Source organism: Chinchilla lanigera, unplaced genomic scaffold (genome assembly GCF_000276665.1).
Source record: "Chinchilla lanigera isolate Chin_1 unplaced genomic scaffold, ChiLan1.0 scaffold00015, whole genome shotgun sequence".
In the NCBI taxonomy this organism is placed as follows: Eukaryota; Metazoa; Chordata; class Mammalia; order Rodentia; family Chinchillidae; genus Chinchilla; species Chinchilla lanigera.
In genome coordinates, this window is record NW_004955416.1 from 16744670 (window position 1) to 16766624 (window position 21955).

At 47.3% G+C, this 21955-nt stretch overlaps 1 protein-coding gene across 4 annotated transcripts in view; it reads left to right on the forward strand.

The window, feature by feature from the left end:
- Ntrk3 (neurotrophic tyrosine kinase, receptor, type 3) overlaps positions 1–21955 on the forward strand; it is a 365258-nt gene that overhangs the window by 91739 nt on the left and 251564 nt on the right. For all 4 annotated transcript variants that reach the window (XM_005381579.2, XM_005381580.2, XM_005381581.2 and 1 more), the window contains exons 4-8: positions 7384–7452; positions 16463–16620; positions 17714–17856; positions 18277–18418; positions 18839–19135. In XM_005381579.2, coding sequence (XP_005381636.1) covers positions 7384–7452; positions 16463–16620; positions 17714–17856; positions 18277–18418; positions 18839–19135 — 809 coding nt within the window. The remainder of the gene's footprint in view (positions 1–7383; positions 7453–16462; positions 16621–17713; positions 17857–18276; positions 18419–18838; positions 19136–21955) is intronic.

Genomic DNA, 21955 nt, shown 5'->3' on the forward strand with positions numbered 1-21955 from the left:
TAAAATCAAGGTGTCAGCAGGGCTGTGTTTCCTTCTAGATGTTCGTATGAGAGCCTGTTTCTCTGCTTCTTCCTCCTTCTGGAGTCTGCCTATGTTCCTTGGCTTACAGCCCCCTCCTCCATCTTTAAGACCTGCAACTTGGCATGTCTCCATCCTGTCTGCCCTAGTCACATCTCTCTCCAACTTTCTCTGCCATCCTTTTCCACTGTTAAGTTGAGGCTACTTACTTTTCCCTTAACTTCAGTGGTTTCTGTACAGTCCCTTTTGTTTGTAAATTAGTGTATGCACAGAATCTGGAGATTAGGATGTGGGTATCTTTGGGAGGTCGATTATTCAGCTTAGAACATGGCCGTAGACATCACATAAATGAGTGGGTCTGGCTGTGTTCTAGTAAAACAGCAAAGATAAACTGCTGGTCTTGAGCTTCTGGACCCCTGGGGTGGGCCACCCTTTGCTAAGTATGTTAGGCAGGGTGATGCTTTTACTATGTGTCCCATAGAGAAGGTTCTGTGGTCCGTAAGTTTGAGAAATTCAATAAGCCAGATCCTTCTCTTAGTTAAGGCTCTGAGAAGTTCTGCAGTGGATAAGCCTGGTTAATTTTTCTTAACACAACATTTTTCAAGTCCTGTGATTTTTTTTTTTCACCCAGAGCAAGGTACTAGCTCAGATTCCCAGGAACATACCCTGGGAAAAGCCTGGCATGGCCCAGCACAGGGCCTTTCAGAGAAGGCTGCCTCCAGTCTCCTGATCTAAGATCACGACACCAGTCACGTCACTTGAGATTTGATTAGAGAAAGCATTTTGGCTTCATTAAAGTTCATTAAATGAGCCATCCAGTGTAATTTAGCTGAATAAAAATGGTTCAAATGGCTTTAACCCCCAACCCCTTTTACAGCAATTTAATTGAGGGAAAAGCAAATATATCAATGATGTAGAAAAATATTTCTTGGCTTTCAAGAGGGGGAGGTTGGGAGACAGCACCTGCTTCATTGTCTCAGTACTGGATGACAAGGTCTGGCCTGCCTGACCGCTCGCCTTCCTTCTTTCCTCCCTCCCTTCCCCCTCCCTCCGTTCTTCCTTCCCTCGCTCCCTTTCTTCATCCTTCTCTCCCTTCTTCTTCCCTCCCTCTCTGTCTCCTTTCCTCCCCTCATCCTTCCTTCCTATTCAAGGAGGGTGATGGTTGCCACCGTCTAGCAGGGTAGGCTTCACCATATGTGGTGTGGGGCCATGGTCAAGGCGGGAGGAGCTGTGAGCCCTGGCCCACGTGGAGGTGGACAGTAGACAGCCAGCCTGCCCTTCGCCTGTGCTTCACTCCTTTGCAACAAACTGCAGGGTTAGTGCCACAGCAGGCACCATTCCTCCTGCTTCTTCAGGAATTTCACCAGCACCTCAGTATAGCAGGGTGGGAGAGGGGGCTGGCTGTCTCCAAGAATATTACTATGGTCTGAATAATTGTGTCCCCTCAAATTCACATCTTGAAATGCTCATCTTCAAAATGATGATTAGGAGATGGGACTTTTGGGAACTGATTGGGTCGTGAGGGTGGGGCCATCACAAACATGGAATTAGTGCCCTTACAAAAGAGGCCCAAGAGACACCCTCCATCCTTGTTATCATGTGAGGTTAGGCAAGGAGAAAGCTGCTTCCAAGGAAGCAGCCTTCATCAGACAGTGAATCCGCAGCCTCTGAATTTTGGGCTTTTCTAGAACCCACAGAAGTGTGAGAAATAAATTTATCTTGTTCATAAGTCAGTCAGTCTATGATATTTTGTTATAGCAGCCAGCATGGATTAAGACTGTTAGAAACAAGGTATTTTCTATAAAAAATATCAACAAGAGAGTCTCCATCTTGGACTCTAGTCCACCCTAGGCGGCCTCTCCTGAACACACTAAGTTATGAGAAATGCTGGGAACACAGCTACAAACCAGATATCTTATGGACAGCCAAGGTCTTCCTGCCCTGCACCCCTTCCCATTTTTCTTTTCCCTTAGTAACATGTCAGGGTCCCCCCTTTCCCACCATCTAAACCAGCCAACTGGAATAGGTTGTGAACCTTCAACCCAGCAAAAGGGGAAGAGGTCAGCTGCTTTTCCTGCAGTAGGAATAAAGAAGGGCAACCTGCCTTCGTCCTGTGAGCCTGCTACCTCATTGCTGGAGAGTGTGTGTGCCCTTCCGCAGGAATAAAAACTTGCCTTGGGAAGACCTCTTGTTCTGGGTCTGAGTCCATTCTTTATGACACTGACAATTTGAGTCTGGGGCTTATTTCCAACAAGACAAAGACCAAGAAGATATCTCTTTTCTGGAGGGGAAAAAGAAGTGTGCAGGTGGATAGCTGAGGTGTTGGGTGGTAAGGAAGGGAGAGGAGCCCCTTAGAGAATGCTGCCTTTGTACAGATTTGCGTTGCAGTGTTTCCAGCCAACCTGGGAGCCTAGGGGAAGGGAAGCAGGGTTTCCAGTTAACAGTGCTGGAAGTACAGGGTGCACCAGTGGTGCTCATAAGAGGAGGGCAGCAGCTGCACAGATAACCCTCCAGGAGAAGCCGGTGGGAGCATTCGTCTTTGGGTGAAGCTGAGGACATTCCTGGTTCTCTGCTTTCTCCTTCAATGACCACTCACAGGAAGAGACTGGAGGATACACAGGGGCTGCACAGTGGACAGGTTCAGATTGAATCTTAGCAGCTGGAACCTGAGTGGAAGCCTTGTTTCCTACAGCGATGATGCATAGAGAGCGAGGGAGTGACAGGAAGCCAAGGCCTGCCGTCTTTTGGGGGTCAGAGAGGGCAGTCTACTTGACTGCCAGGGCTCGGAGGAGAGATGGGCTGAGAATGGGTGTATTCATTGCTTTGGGCTGCCATAACTGCCACAGATCGAGGGCCTTCAACAGTTGATGTTCTGGAGATTAGAAGTCCACAATTAAGCTTTTAGCAGGTTTGGTTCTTTTGAGACTTCTCCCCTTGGCTTGTGCACTTGTGCATGGCTGTTTCTTCCTGTAACTCCCTGGTCTTCCCTCTGTGCCCAAACTTCCACATCTAAAAAGGACACCAGTCAGATTGAATTATGGCCCACCTTAATGACCCCATTTAATCCTAATCATCTCTTTAAAGATCCATTCTCCAAGTACAGTAGCTTTTGAAGGTATCAGAGGTTAGGATTTCAACATGTCAATTTTGGAGGAAGACTCAATATCGCCTATGACAACACCACAAAACCCAGGCAAAGGGGCCGGGGAGAGGTGGAGGTGGTGAGAGCAATCGAGGAGCAGGGTGGAGACAGCTAAACGGGTCAGTAGTGCTGCTGTAAACAGGTAGGATGCTTGCTGAATAGTATATGGATGGGTCGGTCAGTCTAGTCTACTAGACAGGCATGCTGGGCACCTGCCCCCAGCAACCCCTTACACTCTCGGACCCTCAGACATTCCTGCCCATAGGACCTGCCTCTGCCAATAGAAGAGGTGCTTCCACATTTGGATCCACTCTTAATCTGGGGATTCCATAAAGCCTTCTCTCTTCAGGAGAAGATCCACAGTCACTGTGTGGATTGGGCTTAATGTCCTCTGCTCAACTCTCACTCCCCACAAGCAGTGTAGTATGTTTAGGGTGAGAGAAAAGCTCACCTGGTTGGTTTCTCTTGGCAACAGAGCACATCTCACTGACCCTGCTGCAGGGAAATAGGGCTCCTGGAGTAAAGGGTGGCATCAGCCCCATGTTAGCGCGCTGCGCTTCTGCTGTAGTCAGTGCCTCCCTTAGGAAGGTCATGGGGCTTTCTCTCACTCCAGAAGAGGTTGCCTGAGGATCCCTTTTCACAGCAGGATTAATGCAGGATGGGCTGTCTCAGCCTCATCACTCCTCAAGGCCTGGAGTTTGGCCATATGCGTGTCTGGCTCCTTGTTCCCAGAGCACCCTGTAGCCACATTATCATCGTTTATTACCTTTGGACCCCGAGTCTGGCTGTGAGAGAGCCATTTGTGCAGGACAAAATTAATGGCTTTGTTTGGGAGTCTCAGATGAGAGATAGAGGGGAAGACGTCATGGAACTTGATTTTGGGAGAGAGTTTGATGTATCATCTCATAAAATCTTGCTCACCAAATTAATTCAACGGTCAGGTGGCCTGGACACTGGCCAGTGACCCCAGAAAAAGTCAGAGATGGGTGAGATGGTCAGGAGGCTGCCATGGGGCACAGAGGCAGAATGGCTCTTAATTAAATGCTTGTCTGATGAACAGGGTAAGCAGCTCATCAATAACTGATGACAGCTGAAGGCAGGTGAGGCACCAACTGGAAGGAAAACTGGGGCAGTGAATGCTGAATGGGTCTAGTGAAGCCCTGTGAACCAGCTTCCCCATTTATCTTGCGTTGTGAAAACATGTAAATGTCTAAGAGGGCAGGATGGCCAGAGGTGTACCCTGCTGGCTTTGTGGGGTGCGTATTTGCCTTAGTTCTTGGTTTATCTGTGTGTAGTCCTAGGGCTGGGTGTTTCTTATGTGTGTCTCTGGCAGGGCACCATGTACAGCTGCACAGGTTGCACACACTGTACTCCTCTCTGAATGTGTGCCATAATGTTCCTGAGTGTGTGTGTGTGTGTGTGTGTGTGTGTGTGTGTGTGTACAGTGGGAAGAGTGTGGTAGTGACCACTCCATATGGACTCCAAGAGCTGGAGGAAACTGAGGGACCTTTCTCCTTCAGATGGAGCTTGGTGGGAGGAGGGAGGATGAGATGGGTATTACATGAAGCCACCCCTGGAAGAGCATCTCTCTTTTACTGGATATCCCACCCCAACTCTCCTTTAACTTGTAATAAGGACGAGATGATGCTATTTCTCATTCTTTATTTGCCCAGAATGCTTGTTATTTTCTTTCTTTCAGAATCCAATTTTCTCTTGACATTTCTGCCTAATGTAGCAAAGCATGACCTTTGGGAGAGGACATTGCTGGCCACCTGTCCTCTAGAAGCCTGGGGCTGGCTTCCTGGTGCTCCTCCCTCCTCTGTGTCACCTGGACAGCTTCTGTCAAGTCCCCCCCATTGCTTACCAGGGGCTGCACCCCAGGATCCTTTACACCTGGGGTTTTGGGTTGTGGAGTCCTTGCAAGATACTGCTGTTCAGCTTCAGGTTAGGGATTTTGCTCAAGGAAGCTAAAGGTAGAAGTCACTGTCTGGCCCAAGTTCTGACAGGATTCCATTGTGGATATAGACTTCTTGGGCTTGCCCAAGGATGTAGCTATACATAAACAGCAAATCACAAATAACAAGGAGAAAAACCTAGCTACCTGGATGGTTTAAATCTCAATTGATTAACACATCATAAAGGCTTATGACAACAGAGACTCAGAGAGTAGTACTGAAATTTGTTGTCCTCAACTCAAGTTTTGGGCTGCCAGTCCAGGAGCTATGGAGAGCCAGTGTCTGGGAGGCATGTGCTGGGCCCTCTGTTCCACCCCTTAAAGTAGGAGAGGGGCCACTGTAGAGAGCTTGGCCAGTGATGTCCTTCATCAGTCACCAGTACAGTGCTTCTATCACCTTTTCTATCTGATCAGTGGGGATAGTAGAAGTTTGCAAGGATCAAGCATAGAGGTTCTGAGAAGCAGAACATTATGGGTGGCTTAGGTTTATTGCTTTAGTGAGCACATGCTGTCACACCAGGGTGCTCAGCCCTGCCAGGGAGAGATGGATGAGTGTTAGAGCCATCACAGGCTAGCCAAAGCCTAGCCAATCCAGGCCAATGTAGGGCCAACAAACTTGCCACAGACAGGTTGAACAAGTTGAGTGTAAGAAGAGGATGCTCTGCCTCTTGGTTGCTCTTGTATTTGAATATCTGTTCTTGTTATGAGCTGAGTATACTCTCCCCTTAGGTGAACTTTAGCCCTGTCTATTCAACAGATTTGTTTCCTTTATAACCTCAGTGTGATCTTTTGAAGTCTTCCTCATCTCATTAGGTGGCTTTCACCTGGTCCCTTGGTTTTCTCACCCCCTCTCCAAGGTTTCCTTCAGTTCTGGTGGCTTCATTTTCAACACTTATCTTGAATCCATCCACTCAGTTGTCTATCCTCCCTTTTCTTTGCAACACTGTAGCAGTCACCTAATTGGCCTGCCAGCTTCTGGCACTGTTCTTCCAGTTAAAAAAATGGTAGATTATGTCCCCATTAAAAACCACCCAGTGCCTTCCCATCACTCTTTAAAATAAAGTCCATGAGCGCAGCATAAATCCCTATCCCACTTATCTCCAAGCACTGACCTATCCTCCCTCCTGGCTGGTCTTCTTCCTGGCTCAGACTCCTCCTGGACCTTTGCAGTCTCTACTTCCATTGCCCAAACTTCTCTCTGATACTCAGCTTGTTCTCCAGTTTGTCGCAGGTCTCACATTACCTTTTAGGCAGGCACTTTTCTTAGCACCTGTGTGAAGGCACCTTCTCTCACTCCCACATCAGATGCTCTTCTTCCTGCTTATTCACTTGTAACTTGAATATAAGGCTCCAGAGGGACCTTATCTTCCCCCTCTATAGTCCACCCCCTCACTCCTCAGTGTAGCTTACATTCCAGTCTCAATTCATATCTTCCATAGAAGCCATCTAAATATAGGTGCATGTGTACGCATATGTGTGAGCATAAACAAGAGTCTGTGTTTGCTTTTATTACCTACCTGTTTAACAGACATAAGCACATGCATGCTTGTGTGTGTGGACAGACGTTTACTTAAATGGTATCAGCCTGCCTGCCGCCCATTCCCAGCGGCAGATGAGAACATTGTTCCCGGGGTGCCACTTCTGCCAGTGTCTGCTGCCTTCAAGGGCTGTTATCCCATCAAAAGTTGTTTGTTAAGGCTGACAAAGTAATAACTGTGAGCGTGTTTCTTCTTTTATTCAGGAGACTAATGGCTGCTCCTTTCCTCTGTACATCCTAGTGAGAATAATTAAATAGCCATTAGGAGGAGAACAGATGTGTGAATAAAGGCTGATGTCTTGATGTCATGTATGGGCATGTTTGCTGCGGAAGGGTGGCTAGAAGGAGTTGCGTGACCTGCAGTTTTCCCCAATGCAGTGTTAAGGATGTGTAGATGTTAGGGTAACCTTAGAAGTCTCTGTCCTCCTAGAGAAGGATGGCTTCAGAAGGCCCCCCAAACTTTTGTCCCGAGAAGAGACCATGAGGGAATAACCAAGAGGATTTTATTGCTTCCTTGATTTTTAAGACTGCCCTAAAAAGATCTCAGACTCCTCTCCAAACCTGATCTGTAGCTTCAACTACCAGCAGATGCATTGTTAGCAGAATAAGATGAAGAAAAAGAAAAAGAAGGAAGACAAAGCCAGGCTCCAGTGCAGTGACCAACCTCCAGAGGGAGAACAATATGGGTGCCTGACCTGTCCTTTAACTCCTCTTTCTTTGTCAATCTTGCAGAAACCTATCAAGTAACCGACTCACTACGCTCTCATGGCAGCTCTTCCAGACGCTGAGCCTTCGGGAATTGTAAGTTTGGATTTGGCGACTGTGCAGGTGGTGAAGTGGTAGTAACAGTTGGGTGGGCAGAAGTGTTGAGCCCTGGAGCTACCTGAAGGCTGGGTGCACACTGAGGGGCTGCTTGGTTTGGATGACCTTAAGTGTACCATGTTCAGTAGAGCTATGCCCCCATTTGCTTGATTTCTTACACTCTTTCTGTGAACACTGTATGTCAAAGACAGAATCTCATCTCTTGTCAGGCCTTCGTTTTGTGATTTTCAGGTAATTAGAAGTAATAGTATTAATATTTATAATAAACAATATGCATCAATTTAAAATAAATGACATTCATGTTATATAACTCTATAGGTTACGAGGTATGCTTTCATTAGATTTATTACCATGAGAGTAATGGGAGATACTCTGCATTTTATGGGTAAGAACTGCGAGGCCCAGAAAGACATTCAACACTCAAACACGATTGCATTGTTAGGGACTGGTGTGGAACCAGGAGTTGAATCCAGGCCTTATAACTTCAGATTGTGTCTTTTTCAACTCTCACCACCTCCTGTGAGCTATTTCAGCTTGAGTGTGGGCATCCTGGAAGCTGGTGGGAGGCGAGATACATTGATTTAATCTGCATGGGAACTGCTTAGCCTTGCTGTATTCCAAGGCTAATGAATGCACCACTACCCTGGCCAGCCATTTTGTGCAAACAAATGTTGTCTGGATGAATGAGAATTCGTGACCACTGCAGGAAAAAAATAACTCATGTTGATGTATGAGTCATTCGGTCATCTCTGTGCATGAAGGACAGCGTATTATGTTGAGGAAATAAATCAGGGAATAAATTGAAAAGGACTTGAGGCATGGATGAAGTGAGGAAGTCAGGTTTTCAGAGATGCTGCACATGTGTTCTTTTTTACTTGGTGACTCAGATCCAGATTCACTGAATGCAGATTGCTTTATTGTTGTGTTCACCAAGAGCAATGACCTTGGACCTCTGCCTAGGCTATTGGCCTTTCAATGTGTTCTTCTTCACCTAGAAAGACCTTAGTCACAATCTTTTGTGTTTGGACCAGCTGGGAGGATGGAGAGTATTTATATCCAGTGTCTCAATGGCTTTTCATTCCATGACAACTTTGTATCCTGTCTTTATCCTCATGGGCCTAAGTGCCCATAGGATGCATTAGAAGGCCACTCTAGGAATAGGTTGGACAGAGGATGTCTCTTTCAAAGTGTTGGGATTTTAGGACAATACTGCTATGGGTTGATTTCCATCCTTAGGCTTGATTGTGCCCCTCCCACCAGGCTACTACTCTGGTATAGGTACCACAAGCATCAGCATTCTTAGTTACTTATGGCTGAGATCCAGGTGGACACCAATAATAACTCCTACCCAAGCTGGGAAAAAGGTAAATATGTATGTATTTGTTTATAAACCACCAAAAGTAGACTATTTTATAGGCATCTAGATGTCAGGCTGTTACATTTTCTGTGTTGCATTCATCCAGATCTTTGTAGGTGGAAAAGATCTTAGAGGTAAATTAATATGAGTGCTATAATTATTACTCACACTGATTTCTGAGCTCTTCTTCTGTGCCAGGCAGTGTTCCAGGTAATCTATTAAATTATGTGTATTATTTCATTTAAGCCTTATGACAATTCTGTAAGGTAGGAATTATTACTATCAATTCACCTTCAAGGACACCAAAATGTTTAGCAAGGTTAAGTATCTTCTTTAAGGACACCCATAAAATGGCACTATGTAGATTGAAAGCTTTGACTACTACATTCAACTGTCTCCCAAGTATTTTTAATCTTTCTCCAATGCAAGGATCTATTCTACAATAATGTTTCAAAATTGCATAGCTGTTTCTTTCCTAAATTATTCTTGAACCAATTGGCAGCCCCAGGAACCTCTCTTTCTTGGCAGTCTCGTATCTCCTTCTCCTGGGATTCTGCTCCTTCATCTAGGGAGGCCAGGGACAGTGTCCTTTCAGGGGATATCTGGGGTCTGCTGTTAGCTGAATTATTGAGAAAATGTTCCATGTTCTTTCTAAGAAATCGTTGGATGTGAAATCAATGGTGTGCTGCCCTGGTGACCTGTTTCATAGAGATTTAGAAACAGTTGTTCCATGGATATATATTTAAAGAAAATGTCAGATTTCTCCCAGAGGATCATGGGATTCTGCATTCATCTTTGCCTGGGATCAATACACCGGTGAGCTAGATGTAACTTATGGAAGAATGAAGACATTCCTTCCAGTGTGAGTCAGCGCATGAGTGTCATCATGTCCATGGAGTATTTTATTTCTGTCATATTGTTAAATAAGAAAAAATTATATTGGAGGGTAAGGAACCCCCCCCCCCCACTCCAAGGAGCAGTTGCCCTGTAGGAGTCTTTTTTATGAAGGAAGCATTGAATGCTGCGAGTGGAAAATTTATCTTCTGGCTGGAGGGGCCATGCATTGGCTTTTAGCTGTGGCTATGATTAAAATCCAAACAATTCCAGTTCCTGGCAAATGGAAGAGGGGGTAGTATTTTCTTCTCTGACTCTTGATTAGTCCACATAGTGCCATCTGCCATGAACCATCTAGATTGCTAGGGTCTGCCCGATACAGCCTGTGGGCTGGGGTGTGTGGGGATGGGTCTGGTATTTTCAGGAAGAAAGAATTTGGATTTGGAGAAGAGAGGGTTCAGCATGCAGTGATGGCCAGGAAAAGTCACAAGCCAGAAGTATGAGGGTTCTAGGGACCACTTCCAGGGACAGAAACCTGAATAGGGCATTTGTTGCTTTCTTAGCATATTTCCTTCCATCACTGAGGATCTCTGCCGTACCTTCTAGCAGCATCTTCTCCACTAGACAATCCATCCTTGATGTCAGAATTGATGCTGATGGGACTCCCCATTAGAAGGGCTCAGTGTCTACTACATTTCCAGTAGGACAGGAAAAGGAAGAGGAACATTTTGAGTACTTAATGTGTGCAAGGACCTGTCTCATTCTTGGAACGGTCTCATAGGGAAGCATCATTATAACCAGTTTAACAAATGAAGGATTTTAGGCAGTGCTAATTTAAACAACTCACCCTGACCACATGGCTGGTAAATGGTAAATCTGGGGATTAATATTACGATGTTTGGCGTTACCGTCATGCAGGTCTACTGTTTCCAATGACCATGGTCTTTCAACCCAGCAGTGCATCCTACAGTATTCTGCGTCTCCTTCCTGAACCCACTTTGAAGGTGATGGCTGTCCTAAAAAAATAAGTTAGCCATGTCAGAGCCATATGCCAGGACCCATCCTTTACTTTCTGTCATTTACTTTTGTGAAAGAGGGGATGTCTTGGGAGGTACCTGGTTCACAGTCTCCCATCAGTCTATCCGTCTCACCTGGCGAACTAGGAACATCTTTTAAGATCTCCTTTGGAGTAGCTAGCAATACTTCCATGGTGCACATTTGAAGGAATTTGGCTTAGCATTGTATAGTGATCTCATAAGTTTCCGCTCATAGGAAGACTTTCTTTTTTACTTGACAAGAAGACTGGACCTGCCTGTCTAAAAATCAGAGATAGAATAGGAGAGATAAGGAACAAATCAGGAAGAAGGGAAGCTTGGATTCTGAATCCCATGATACCATTTTGCAATGCAAGAGGCACCAGAGGACTTTAGCCCACCACTTAGAAGCCCTCTGGAAATACCCTAAGGGCCATTAATGCATCTCAAACAGGGTTGTCTTCATACCATGCATGCACAGAACAGACATGATTAAAACGGATTGGAATATTTCATTTTCTTAAAGCAAAGTGATAATTACTTCTGATATAATTTGCAGATTTAATCAACTCAGTAAAATATTAACTCCATCTCAGATGGGCTTCGGCTGACCCTGGCACTTTGCTTCTCCTAGTCTTGGCTGTGACCACTTCGAAAGCTCTTAGAGAAGTCACTAAACAATCACATTAATAGCAGTATTACTATAATAATAATAATTTCTGGCCTTTTTAAGGCCCCCTTTTAACTCTCAAAGCATATTAATGTATATTATTGCTAATTCTCTCAATCACTTTATGAAAGAATGTCAAATGCAGTCATCTCCATTTTATGGAACTTTGGAGAATTAAGTTACTTGCAGTTTTCCGGGGCTCCCTTAGCAAGTTATTATAAATTTGGTGGCTAAACACAACAGAAAATGATTTTTCCTTGTTCTGGAGGCCAGAAGTCTGAAATTAGGATGTGAGCGTGGCTGTCTTCCCTTAAAGAATTCTTCCTCACCTCTTCCAGCTTCTCGTGGCTTGTGGTGTTCTTTGGTTCGGGAGAGCTTCTCTTGTCTCTGCTTCAGTCTCACATCTCTGTCTATCTTTCATCCTCCTCTCCATTCTCTTATGAGTGTCTGAGCCACTGAGCTTAGGGGTCACTCAGAATCCAGAATGACCTCATCCTTTGATCTTTACCTTGACTCCTTCCAAAGAAGGTCACATTCACAGGAACTGGGGTAAGGACTCAGACATATCTTTTTGGAGAACACAATTTCACCCATTATATTTGCTCATGGTGACACAGTTGGCTCAACTCACATCTTTATGCATTTTTTTCTATGCCTGAAACTATCTCCAGGAGGCCTGGGCTGTGTCCTTCACTCTGTGACACTAGTACTGCCCTTGCTGATTTGGGACCCCTTCCCACTTTCCACCCCTTGGGCCCCAAGATTGCCACTGGCAGAGCTGATGCTGTGGAGGGAAGAAGAAAACCATCCAAGCGCTGACTGCAGAGGAATCAATGTTTTCTAAACACCCAGCCACGGCTTGGCTGTGCTGCAAAGTGCTTGCATGCCCAGGCCCACTGGCTGCGGCTGAGTTAATCTGTGGGAAGCCCCAGGGTCCTGTGATTAGGCCCTGGGCCAGCTTGGGGTGAGGGCTGGGTGTTGGTTAGCTTTGCCCTGAAGCAGTTGCTGCTCTATTATTTATGGGGCTTCCTGCATTATTGAAGGAGCACAGAGAGCCAGCCTTTAGGTCTTGCAAGTCAGCCCCTGAAGCCCGTGTCTGAAAGCTCCTCTGCCTGAGCCCCAATTTGATGAGAGAAGGGCACCAGAATAGACAGCACCATTTAGACCTGGGAGTTGCCTGTCTCTGCCTCTTGCCCACCTCACTGTGCGTACTTGCTCTTGTCTGGATATAAAGATGACTGTGGGTTGGCTCAGTGGTATGCTCAGGGTACTAGTGCTTTAAGGCTCAAAATGCGATCTGCTAGGCGTGTGATTTATCCTGCGAGGAGACAGTGCAGAAGAGTGGGGAAGTCCTCAAGATCTGTTTGCAGTTTCCAAGACGCTCCGGGTTGCAGCAAACAACCAGCTCTCAAGGTGTATTCCTCTGCTGGACCATGGCCTGAAGGGAAAGGAAGGAAGAAAACAGCCATGGCTGAGCCTGTACCTGGCAGCATCTTTGGCGCATGGCAAACATCTCACCCGATTCTCCTGCCAGCCTCAGGACACTTTGGTGACGGCTGCTTTCTCAGGCGGCCGACATGCTGGGATACACTGCCGTGCCCAGCTCCGAGGCTCCGACACGAGGCAGGGCTGGGTCATGCACAGTGTGGCAGCTCTGCCAAGCCCCTCACTTGTCTCGTCTTTTCAACCCAGGTGGATAATTTGTATTTTTATACCTGCTAAATAATGAATGGCCGCGTCTTGTCAAGCGAGCAGCTGGGAACAACCAGGCTGACCTGGTTCAGTTTGCACATATTCAAGCATCTGGACCCTCGGTGTCATCCAGCAAAGCTGCCAAGCCCGTCCTCACAGCCGCTACAGCGGGATCCAAACGTTCCACCCCCGCAGGCCTCCCTTTTCCACACACTGAGTGGTGAGCTCGACTTTCTGCTTTCCTAAGGAAGCCCTCAGAGGCCCCCTTTGTCCTGAGCTTCCTCCTTGTGAGGGTCAGCGAAGCAATACTTGCAAGGCATTTTGCACAGGTTGGCACCACGGTGTGGTGATGCAGGTGTTATTACCCTGGAATTTCCCTCTGACTTTCTTCTTTTCCTCTTCTTTCTGTCCCAGTTCTCAGCCACACAGGTGTCTTGCTTAACCTGGGATCAAACACCCCCATTGCTTTGTGGCTCATCCTTCTCTCCCTTCTCTGGGACCTTGACCTTTCCCTCCCCATGCTGCCCCACCCACATTCCCAGTGTTTTTCACCTCCTGCTGTTCTCTGACTCCTTCTTTCTGCTTTCATTCAAAGGCAGTTCTCTCTGCCATTGCTTTCTTGTCCGGTGAGCTTAAATCTCATCTTCTGTGTTTCCTTTTCTTCTTTTTCCCTTTCTCTTCCTTTTCCATTGTCCTTGGCTTCTTTTTCTTCTGCTTTCAGTAAAATGCCAGTCATACCTTGTGTTCCCTTGTGATATTTCTTGAATCCTCCTCTTTCCTCTCCCCAATTCTTACCACCCTGCTCTAGGGCCTTGTTTAGTAGGCAGCAGTTCTCAAATGGTGTTCCACGGTCACTTGGGGGTTCCCAAAACCCTGTCAGGAAGCACATAAAGCAGACTCTGTTTTTGTGACAGCACTCAGATGTTACCTGCCTCTTCTATACTCAGAGGGTACCGTGGAGTTTTCCAGATGCACATGGCTTGTGATGACCTTATGGTCCTGGTGACCTGTGTAATTTCTGCTAATGTATGCAAGCGTTTTAAATTTTTCTCAGTTTTAATTTCTAATATGGTAAATACTGAAAGATATAAATCATAAAAAGAGCTTTTTGAGTTCCTCAAAAGTTGTAAAGATGAAGGAATTCTGATCCCAAAAGTTTGAGAATAGTGGTCTAGATCCTACTAGGCTCTACAAAACCTCTGTGTGGGTTAGAAAAGATGCTCCTCTGGGTGGATGAGGTCTAGTGCCAGCTCACTGGGTCTGGATTTCATCTCCCATTCATCGCTCTGGCTGAGCTCTTTGAGAAATGCACGCACTACACACGTATCCATGGTGGTTCTGTGTTCATGTGGCATCCTAACTGGTTTGCTTCTCTCCTTCTAGCCGGTTTATCCTGTACACTATTCTTGGTTTGCTTGTCTTTGCATAGCTACTATATTCGCATCAGTCCCCAGCTTCTTCTAAGGTGGTTTCCTGTTGTCTCCTGGATGCATTACAGATTCCTGATGTGGCAGTGAAAGTCCTTTACCATGTGGCCACCACTTAGCATTCCAGCTTTATTCCTTGGTGCCCCTTGGCACAGACTCTGTCTAGGCTAAACCTTGCCTTCCTGCCCCACATGTGTTTTTGCCACTTCCCTTCTGCTCTTCCCTCCAGCCTCTGCCTACATGAGCCCCCAAAGTCCAAGGTCCAGTCTCACTTCTCTTTGCATCTCCATTGCATCCTGCAACACTTTTCCCAAGGCAGATGGGTGGACAGTGTGTGGGTGCTGGGGTCCAACAGACTGGGAGATTGAAAGTGCTCTGATACACACCAGCCAAGGGACCTTAAACATGATTCCCTCATCTGCATGAGGACTACAGGGCTCCTGGGATTGTCTTGGGAAGCAGATACTCAGTAAAGGTCAGTTCCCTTCCCTCCTCTTCTCTGAAAGCACAACATACAGAGAGAAGTCTTGGGAACTTCTAGGCTAAGAGGATGATACTATATAGGGGCATTTGCACATTTTTACCTAAGATGTCCTTGTGTCTAAAACACACTGATTCCTCTCCCCAGACCCCTCATGTTTTCCTGAAAGCTGATTAGTGCTGATGCATGCTTAACTATTTTGGAATTTGCCAGTTGTCAAAAATATCCAGGGTCCTCGTGCAGTGACCCAAGTGTCCTCTCTTTTGGTACCAACCAATCGATCCCCTTAACAGCCTAGAGAGAGAATCATGTTTCCCTTAATGATCCAGGCATTCAGATTTATCGGGTACTTTTTACTGTAAGAGTTTTTGGATTGATTAATGCTGCTCACTGTTTTCATAATAACCCCATCAAGGAGGGACATGACTTCAAGTCATAAGGAAAATCCATGGAGAAGAAGGGCTTTGAACTTGATTCTTCCCCCTTCAGACCTTTGTCTTCACCAGGCTGAATGCTTCTGGAGGACAGGGGGTATCTCATTCATCTCTAGATTAACAGCACTCGGTGCATTGCCAGCTAGGGAACAGGTGCTTTCGGAGGATCTACTGAATGCCCAAAGGAAGAAGGGCAGTCCCCAAGTGGACTTTGAATATGTCTTGGAAATAGCCGACCACCTGCTCCCCTGGGGAGAAGCTCTCTCTTATTCTTGCTTGTTCTCCCTTCTTGCATTCAATAAGAATTTATGAGCCAAGCTCAATTTTAGCACAGGGAATATAGCAATGAAGAAAATAGGGTGTGTCCATGACTTCAGTGCACCTTAATTTTTATTTGGGGAATCAAATGAACAAACTAATTGTTTAAAGGGATGCTGAGGGATGACACATTCTAGAAAGAAGAATATAGCAGGATTTGGGGCTGGGCACTGCTAGGACAAGAATACATAGTAGCTTTTGTATAGAGGGTGATCAGAGGAGGCCTTGTGATTCCTTAATGCAAGGAAGGGAGTGGGTCTTGCAGATTCCTTGGGTAAGAGCTTGGAAGTCCAAAGGAACCCTGAGTACAAAGGTCTTAAGGCAGGCATGAGCCAGTTAGGTTAGTAAACTTGGGAACAGAAGGTCAGATGGCTGAAGAGGGTCAGCAGAGTGAAGGAGATAAGGTCAGAGGGGGAAGAGAATGGTGCAGGTTAGGTAGTACCCAGGCTTTCACTTTTGATGAAATGGGAATCCACCAAGGCTTTGGAGAAGAGGAGCATCCCAACCTGGCCCATATGCCAGGCGCATTAAATGAGATAGGTTTTGGTTTTAAAAATGAGTCTACTCTTTTTAAAAGTAAACAAATTCATTGTTGTATAAATTTTCCCTCTACCACGACCTTTCTTAACTTCTCTCTCCTTCATCCCTGTGGAGCAGTGGGGGTCCGTTGACCTCACGGCGCTGGGAGGGAGCTGGGTCATCTTCGGTTCAGGGGTTCCTTCCCCTCTCTTCTTGCCCACAGGAGACTGGAGCAGAACTTCTTCAACTGCAGCTGTGATATCCGCTGGATGCAGCTGTGGCAGGAGCAGGGGGAGGCCAGGCTAAACAGCCAGAGCCTCTACTGCATCAATGCGGATGGCTCCCAGCTCCCCCTCTTCCGCATGAACATCAGTCAGTGCGGTGAGTGAGTGGCCTGCCCCCACCTCTGGCTCCAGGGAGGCGCCCCTCACAGAGACGGAGCTGCATCTCTCCCAACCACCCAGCCTTGCCCTCTGCGGTTGGGTGCAGATCTGACTCGCCTTACACTCCTTGGGCATTCCTATCCACAAGCCTGTCATAGCAAGGACAGTTTTAAGAACACAGGCAGGAGTTCCACATGTCCTTCTTAGCAGGTCAGATTCTCTTGCTCCCTGTGAGTCACCTGTTACCCACACTGGAAGGAGTGTCCCAGGGAGTGGGTTCTGGACTCCTGAATCACAAACTTTTAGGGCATTTTAGAAAAGCCAGTTTTTGGCCTCAGCCATAAGACCTTTAGGATCGGATATCTAGGATGGGTCCTGGAAACCTAAATTTCTAGCAAGCTACTTGTGGAAACCTGAAACATGCTGATTTATGAGAACCAAAGTGGGATAAAACCATTGGCTTTGTTGCTAGATGTACATTCCTGAGCAGGTGCCCCACTTGTCCTTTCCCCTGGAGGAGCATCCAAGTGCAGGATCCTATTCTGAGGCCTTCTGTCTACTGGGGAGGCTGTGGGAAGTGTCTGGGGTTTGCAGGGCTTCCAAGAACTCAGGCAAGTTGTGTTGGCATTGGGCAAGGCAAGTTGTGTTGGCAATGGGCAAGGCAAGAATTGCCACCATCAAACCAGGTGTGCTGGGTCACATGTATAATCCCAGCTGCTGGGGCTGGGGATTTAGCTCAGCGGCACAGTGCTTGCCTGGCAAGTGCAGGGTCGTAAGTTCAATTCCCAGTACCGGGGCTGGGGGGCGGGGAAATCCCAGCTGCTTGGGAGGCTGAAGCAGGAGGATTGTAAGTTTGAGCCCAGCCCAGGCGATTTAGTGATACCTTGGGTTTTAAAATAAAAAATAAAAAGGATGGGATGTAGCTTATATACATGAAGGCTCTGAGTTCAGTCCCCAGTATTGCAATGAATGAATGAATGAATGAATGAATAAATAAATAAAGAAGTACCACCATCAGCCCACAACAGATCTTCTTTTGGGCAGCTCCTGTCTGTCTTTTCACTCCTCCTGTCCTCTACCACTTCTCCCAGACCTTCCTGAGATCAGTGTGAGCCACGTCAACCTGACCGTACGAGAAGGCGACAATGCTGTCATCACTTGCAATGGGTCTGGGTCACCCCTGCCTGATGTGGATTGGATAGTCACTGGGCTGCAGTCCATCAACACCCACCAGGTGGGCATCCTAGGGTCAGGTCCCCTCCAGGAGGCTGAGGAGTGATTACCTCTGAGTCATAAGCACGAGGGAACATTTGTAATCTTGTTCCAATAAGAAGAAGCACATAGAGTTGGACTCCACAGAGCTCTGATATTTTCAAGTCACTTTGACCTTATGTTTGCTACACAGCCAATCTCTGCCTTTATTTCCCCATCTGTAAAATGACTATAATGTACTATTCCCCTTATGGTGTTGATGTGAGGATTACCTGAACTGTTAACTATGAAGAGTTTTATATTTGATGTGTGTGCTTTTCCTGGAGAGATTTCCTCCTTGTGTTCTGCTTTCCTCTTGATTCCTGAAGGTGTTTGGTGGTCAGGTAGGGGAGCTACTCTTGTAGAAATGATTTCATTATTGTCTTTCTGTTGGGGTTTTCAGACAAATCTGAACTGGACCAATGTCCATGCCATCAACTTGACACTGGTGAATGTGACGAGTGAGGACAATGGCTTCACCCTGACGTGCATCGCGGAGAACGTGGTGGGCATGAGCAATGCCAGCGTTGCCCTCACGGTCTACTGTAAGTGTGCACCATCATGGGGGTTGCTGGATACCGGGCTGGTGTGGGGGGCTGGGCAGGCTGGAGCTGGGGCACTGACCCCATTCTACCAACACGGGCACAGAGGATCCCATAGGGCCGGACTGAGAAATCAGTTTTTGGAGAGCAACCCCACAAAAGGGTGTCCTTTCCCCTCCAAGGTGTCCTTTCTCCCCGCAAGGTGCTATGCTTCTCTTGCGACTGCATCTTCTAAGATGATTTCCCCAGGGGGAACTGTTGAGTAAAGCTGGATGCAGGAGGTTTGGGTGAAGAGAGGCTTCTCTATCACTCTGGTGGGGTGTTGGGGGGATCTCTGCTTTCCTGGGGCTTTTCAGAGCTGGGCAGGGGAGACTTAGAGTTCCTACCACAATGTCCCAGACTCCAGCTGGCCTGTCCCCACAGACCCTCCGCGTGTGGTTAGCCTGGAGGAGCCAGAGCTGCGTCTGGAGCACTGCATCGAGTTTGTGGTGCGGGGCAACCCGCCGCCCACGCTGCACTGGCTGCACAACGGGCAGCCGCTGCGGGAGTCCAAGATCATCCGCGTGGAGTACTACCAGGAGGGCGAGCTCGCCGAGGGCTGCCTGCTCTTCAACAAGCCCACGCACTACAACAACGGCAACTACACGCTCATCGCCAAGAACCCCCTGGGCACGGCCAACCAGACCATCAGGGGCCACTTCCTGAAGGAGCCTTTCCCGGGTGAGGGCATCTCACAGTTGGGGTGGGGTGTGGTGGCTGGAGAGAAGAGGGGCTCACACTCAGTGTGATCGCAGTAGCTATGCCCATGTGGGGACATACGACTACTGTGTGCATTTTGTGTCAGCTAGGATGAAGTCTCTATTTTCCAGTAGATGTCACTGCAAATTCCATGGCTCCTAGAAATGCAGTCACGCATATGAGTGCAGACTGTATTCTAGCTTAGAGAGCAGGGACTTCCGAGATCAATAACATAGTGGAGTCTTGGCCAAGCCTTTTACTTGGTGGGAGATTGCCGGCGTGATAGTTGGTTTTTCTACACCTTTATTTGCTCGCCTATGAAATGGGTTTCATTATGCTGCTTCCCTAGGAATACTGTGGCATATAATGCTTGGGCCACAGGGTTGGTGCGTGGTGATGATTCCATGACTTTCCATTGTAAGGAACAATGAGTCCATCCAGTTCAACCCCAGGTTTAACAAATGAGTGGCCTGGACCTCATTACTCTGGCTGGTTATTGGGAAGCCCTGGCCTCCAAGGTGGTGGTTCTTTCCTCTCTTGTTCTGTGGTGGGCTAATGGGGCAGTGCCTGATACTGCCAGCCTCTGATGACAGGGCAAATCGCTGAAGTAGTGGAAGAACTTAGGAATTTGGGGAGGTGACTCCATCTTTCTCTGAGTCTGTGCTAAGACATTCTAAGTATCTTCCTGAGGCTGGAGGAGAAGTGAACCCCACCTGAGCTTAGTGGAAGTGGTCATTTGTAGCATCTGTGGAGGGATTCTGCAGCTTATAAGGTTGTTTCTATGAAGCTGTGTCTTTGCTGACCTTGATGCTTTGTACGAGGAACAGACTGGGCGACTTTTGGCCTCCAATCCCCAGAAATCAGGGCTGCTACTGGGAAGAAGGGAAGTATGAGGACTGATATCACACACATGCAGATGCACACACACAGTGGGGAGGCAGTGAGAGCGAGCACTCTGCAGCATCTGTCTGTGCAAAGGTGACTACACAGCCTGCACGTAACCACACACATGGCAGGCTGCACGTGAAGCCAGATTTTTGCCTCCGAGGTCTAGGGAATGATGGAGGTGCATCTCAGGAGGTTATTAGGAATGCACTGATGTTTGAGACCCTGATGATCTCCTATGCCCTGATGTTTCCAACACTGCCCCTCTTACTGTCTGCCCAGTAAGAGGCCTCAAAACATTTCCACGTTGGGCTAGGCTCTCTCTGTTGGTGAGGAGAAGAATCCTGGCTTCTAGATGTGTAGAGAATTTTCTGTAATGGGCCACAAAGTTGGGCAAGGCTTTGTTGACATAATAGGCTGGCATGGGCACTTGCCCTCCTATGCCTATGTATTGATTAGGGAATGAATTTTGTTCTTATTTTTCAAAATGTTATGTTTTTGGCAGCACTGGGGATTCAACCTAGGTCCTTGCACATGCTAGGCAAATGCTGTACCGCACCATAGCCCCTGAATTCTGTCTGTAAAGAGAAGAGTCTGAACTCCCCAGTGGGTGAAGAGTGAAGTCTCTTGCAACAGTGCTTCGGTTTCCAAAAGAAAGCTCCTGAGGCTTTGAGAGAGCAGGGAGCCTTGGAATGCTCAAGAGGAGGGGTGGGCTCCATCCCCCAGAGGATATCCTGAGGGCTCAGGGCAGTAGGAGCAGTTGGATGGGACAATGGACTCAGCTTTTCTTTTGTCTCTCCCTCCCTTTGTGGGAGAAAGTGGTTGCATCCTCCCAGCAATGTGGCTGTATCCTCATGAGGTACGGCAGCCTCTTTCACAGTTCTGTATGCCTCATCACTGTAGTTGACTGTCAGGCTGCTTAGGCCAGTGGTTCCCAAGAAGTGGACCTCATACAGCCAGTGTGGGAATGAGTTAAAACTCCCATTCTGAAGTTCTCCTTGATTCTTAGGAGTCAGAGACACTAGGACGAGCCTTGCAGTTCTTCTTTATTAGACCTCCAGGTGACACTGATACCCTCTTCTTTGCAACCTGCTACCATGGCATTTGGCAGGAATCTGGCCCTGGGAGGAGGGAGAGATGATAGGGTCACAGAGAAGCACCAAAAGAGAGAGTAGTTTTCCTCTTCTCAGGCCTGACCATGCCTTGCCAGGGCCACCCTGGGTGAAACTGTGCTGGTTTTATGCACCTTGGAGTTAAAGGAATCAGTGGATGATGGAAAGGCAGTGACAGGAAAGAGATGGGCCTACCATGTCAAGTGCCAAGATGTCTAAGTGTTCAAAAGAGCAGATTACCTGGAGGAGCAGGTGGGGATGCAGGATAACCTTCTATGCCAAAGCTCACACTGGCTGCAAAGCCAGGTTTAGGACAAGGGCTCTGAAATCAGACGGATGTAGGTGCAAATCCCACATGTGGCCCTCCCGGGCAGACGGGTGACCTGGGATCCTAGCATGTGGCTTAGTGCATGGTCAGGGTTCAAGGAAGGGGAGTCACTACACTATATCTTCATTTCTTCACCTGAGGGATGCAAATGATCCCAACAGCTACTGCCCAAGTTGCTATGGGGATTAAGTGAAGTAATATATGCCAAGTGCTTACCAGACAGAGGAAAGGCACGCTGGTTGTTTGTGAGGAATTTGAGGATGCAGAGATAAGATGAACTGGGAGTTTTAGAGCTGGTAGTGATTTTCAGATCAAGCTAGTGAGTTCTAACAAATAGTCTTAAGGATGTCTAGGGTAGTGGTTATGGAGCTCCATTGCCAGAGTTCAAACTCTTATTGCATCATTTTTCAGCTGTGTGACCTTATGCAGATTACTTAGTCTCCCTGCTTCTATCTTGAAGACTGTGGTGAGGATGAA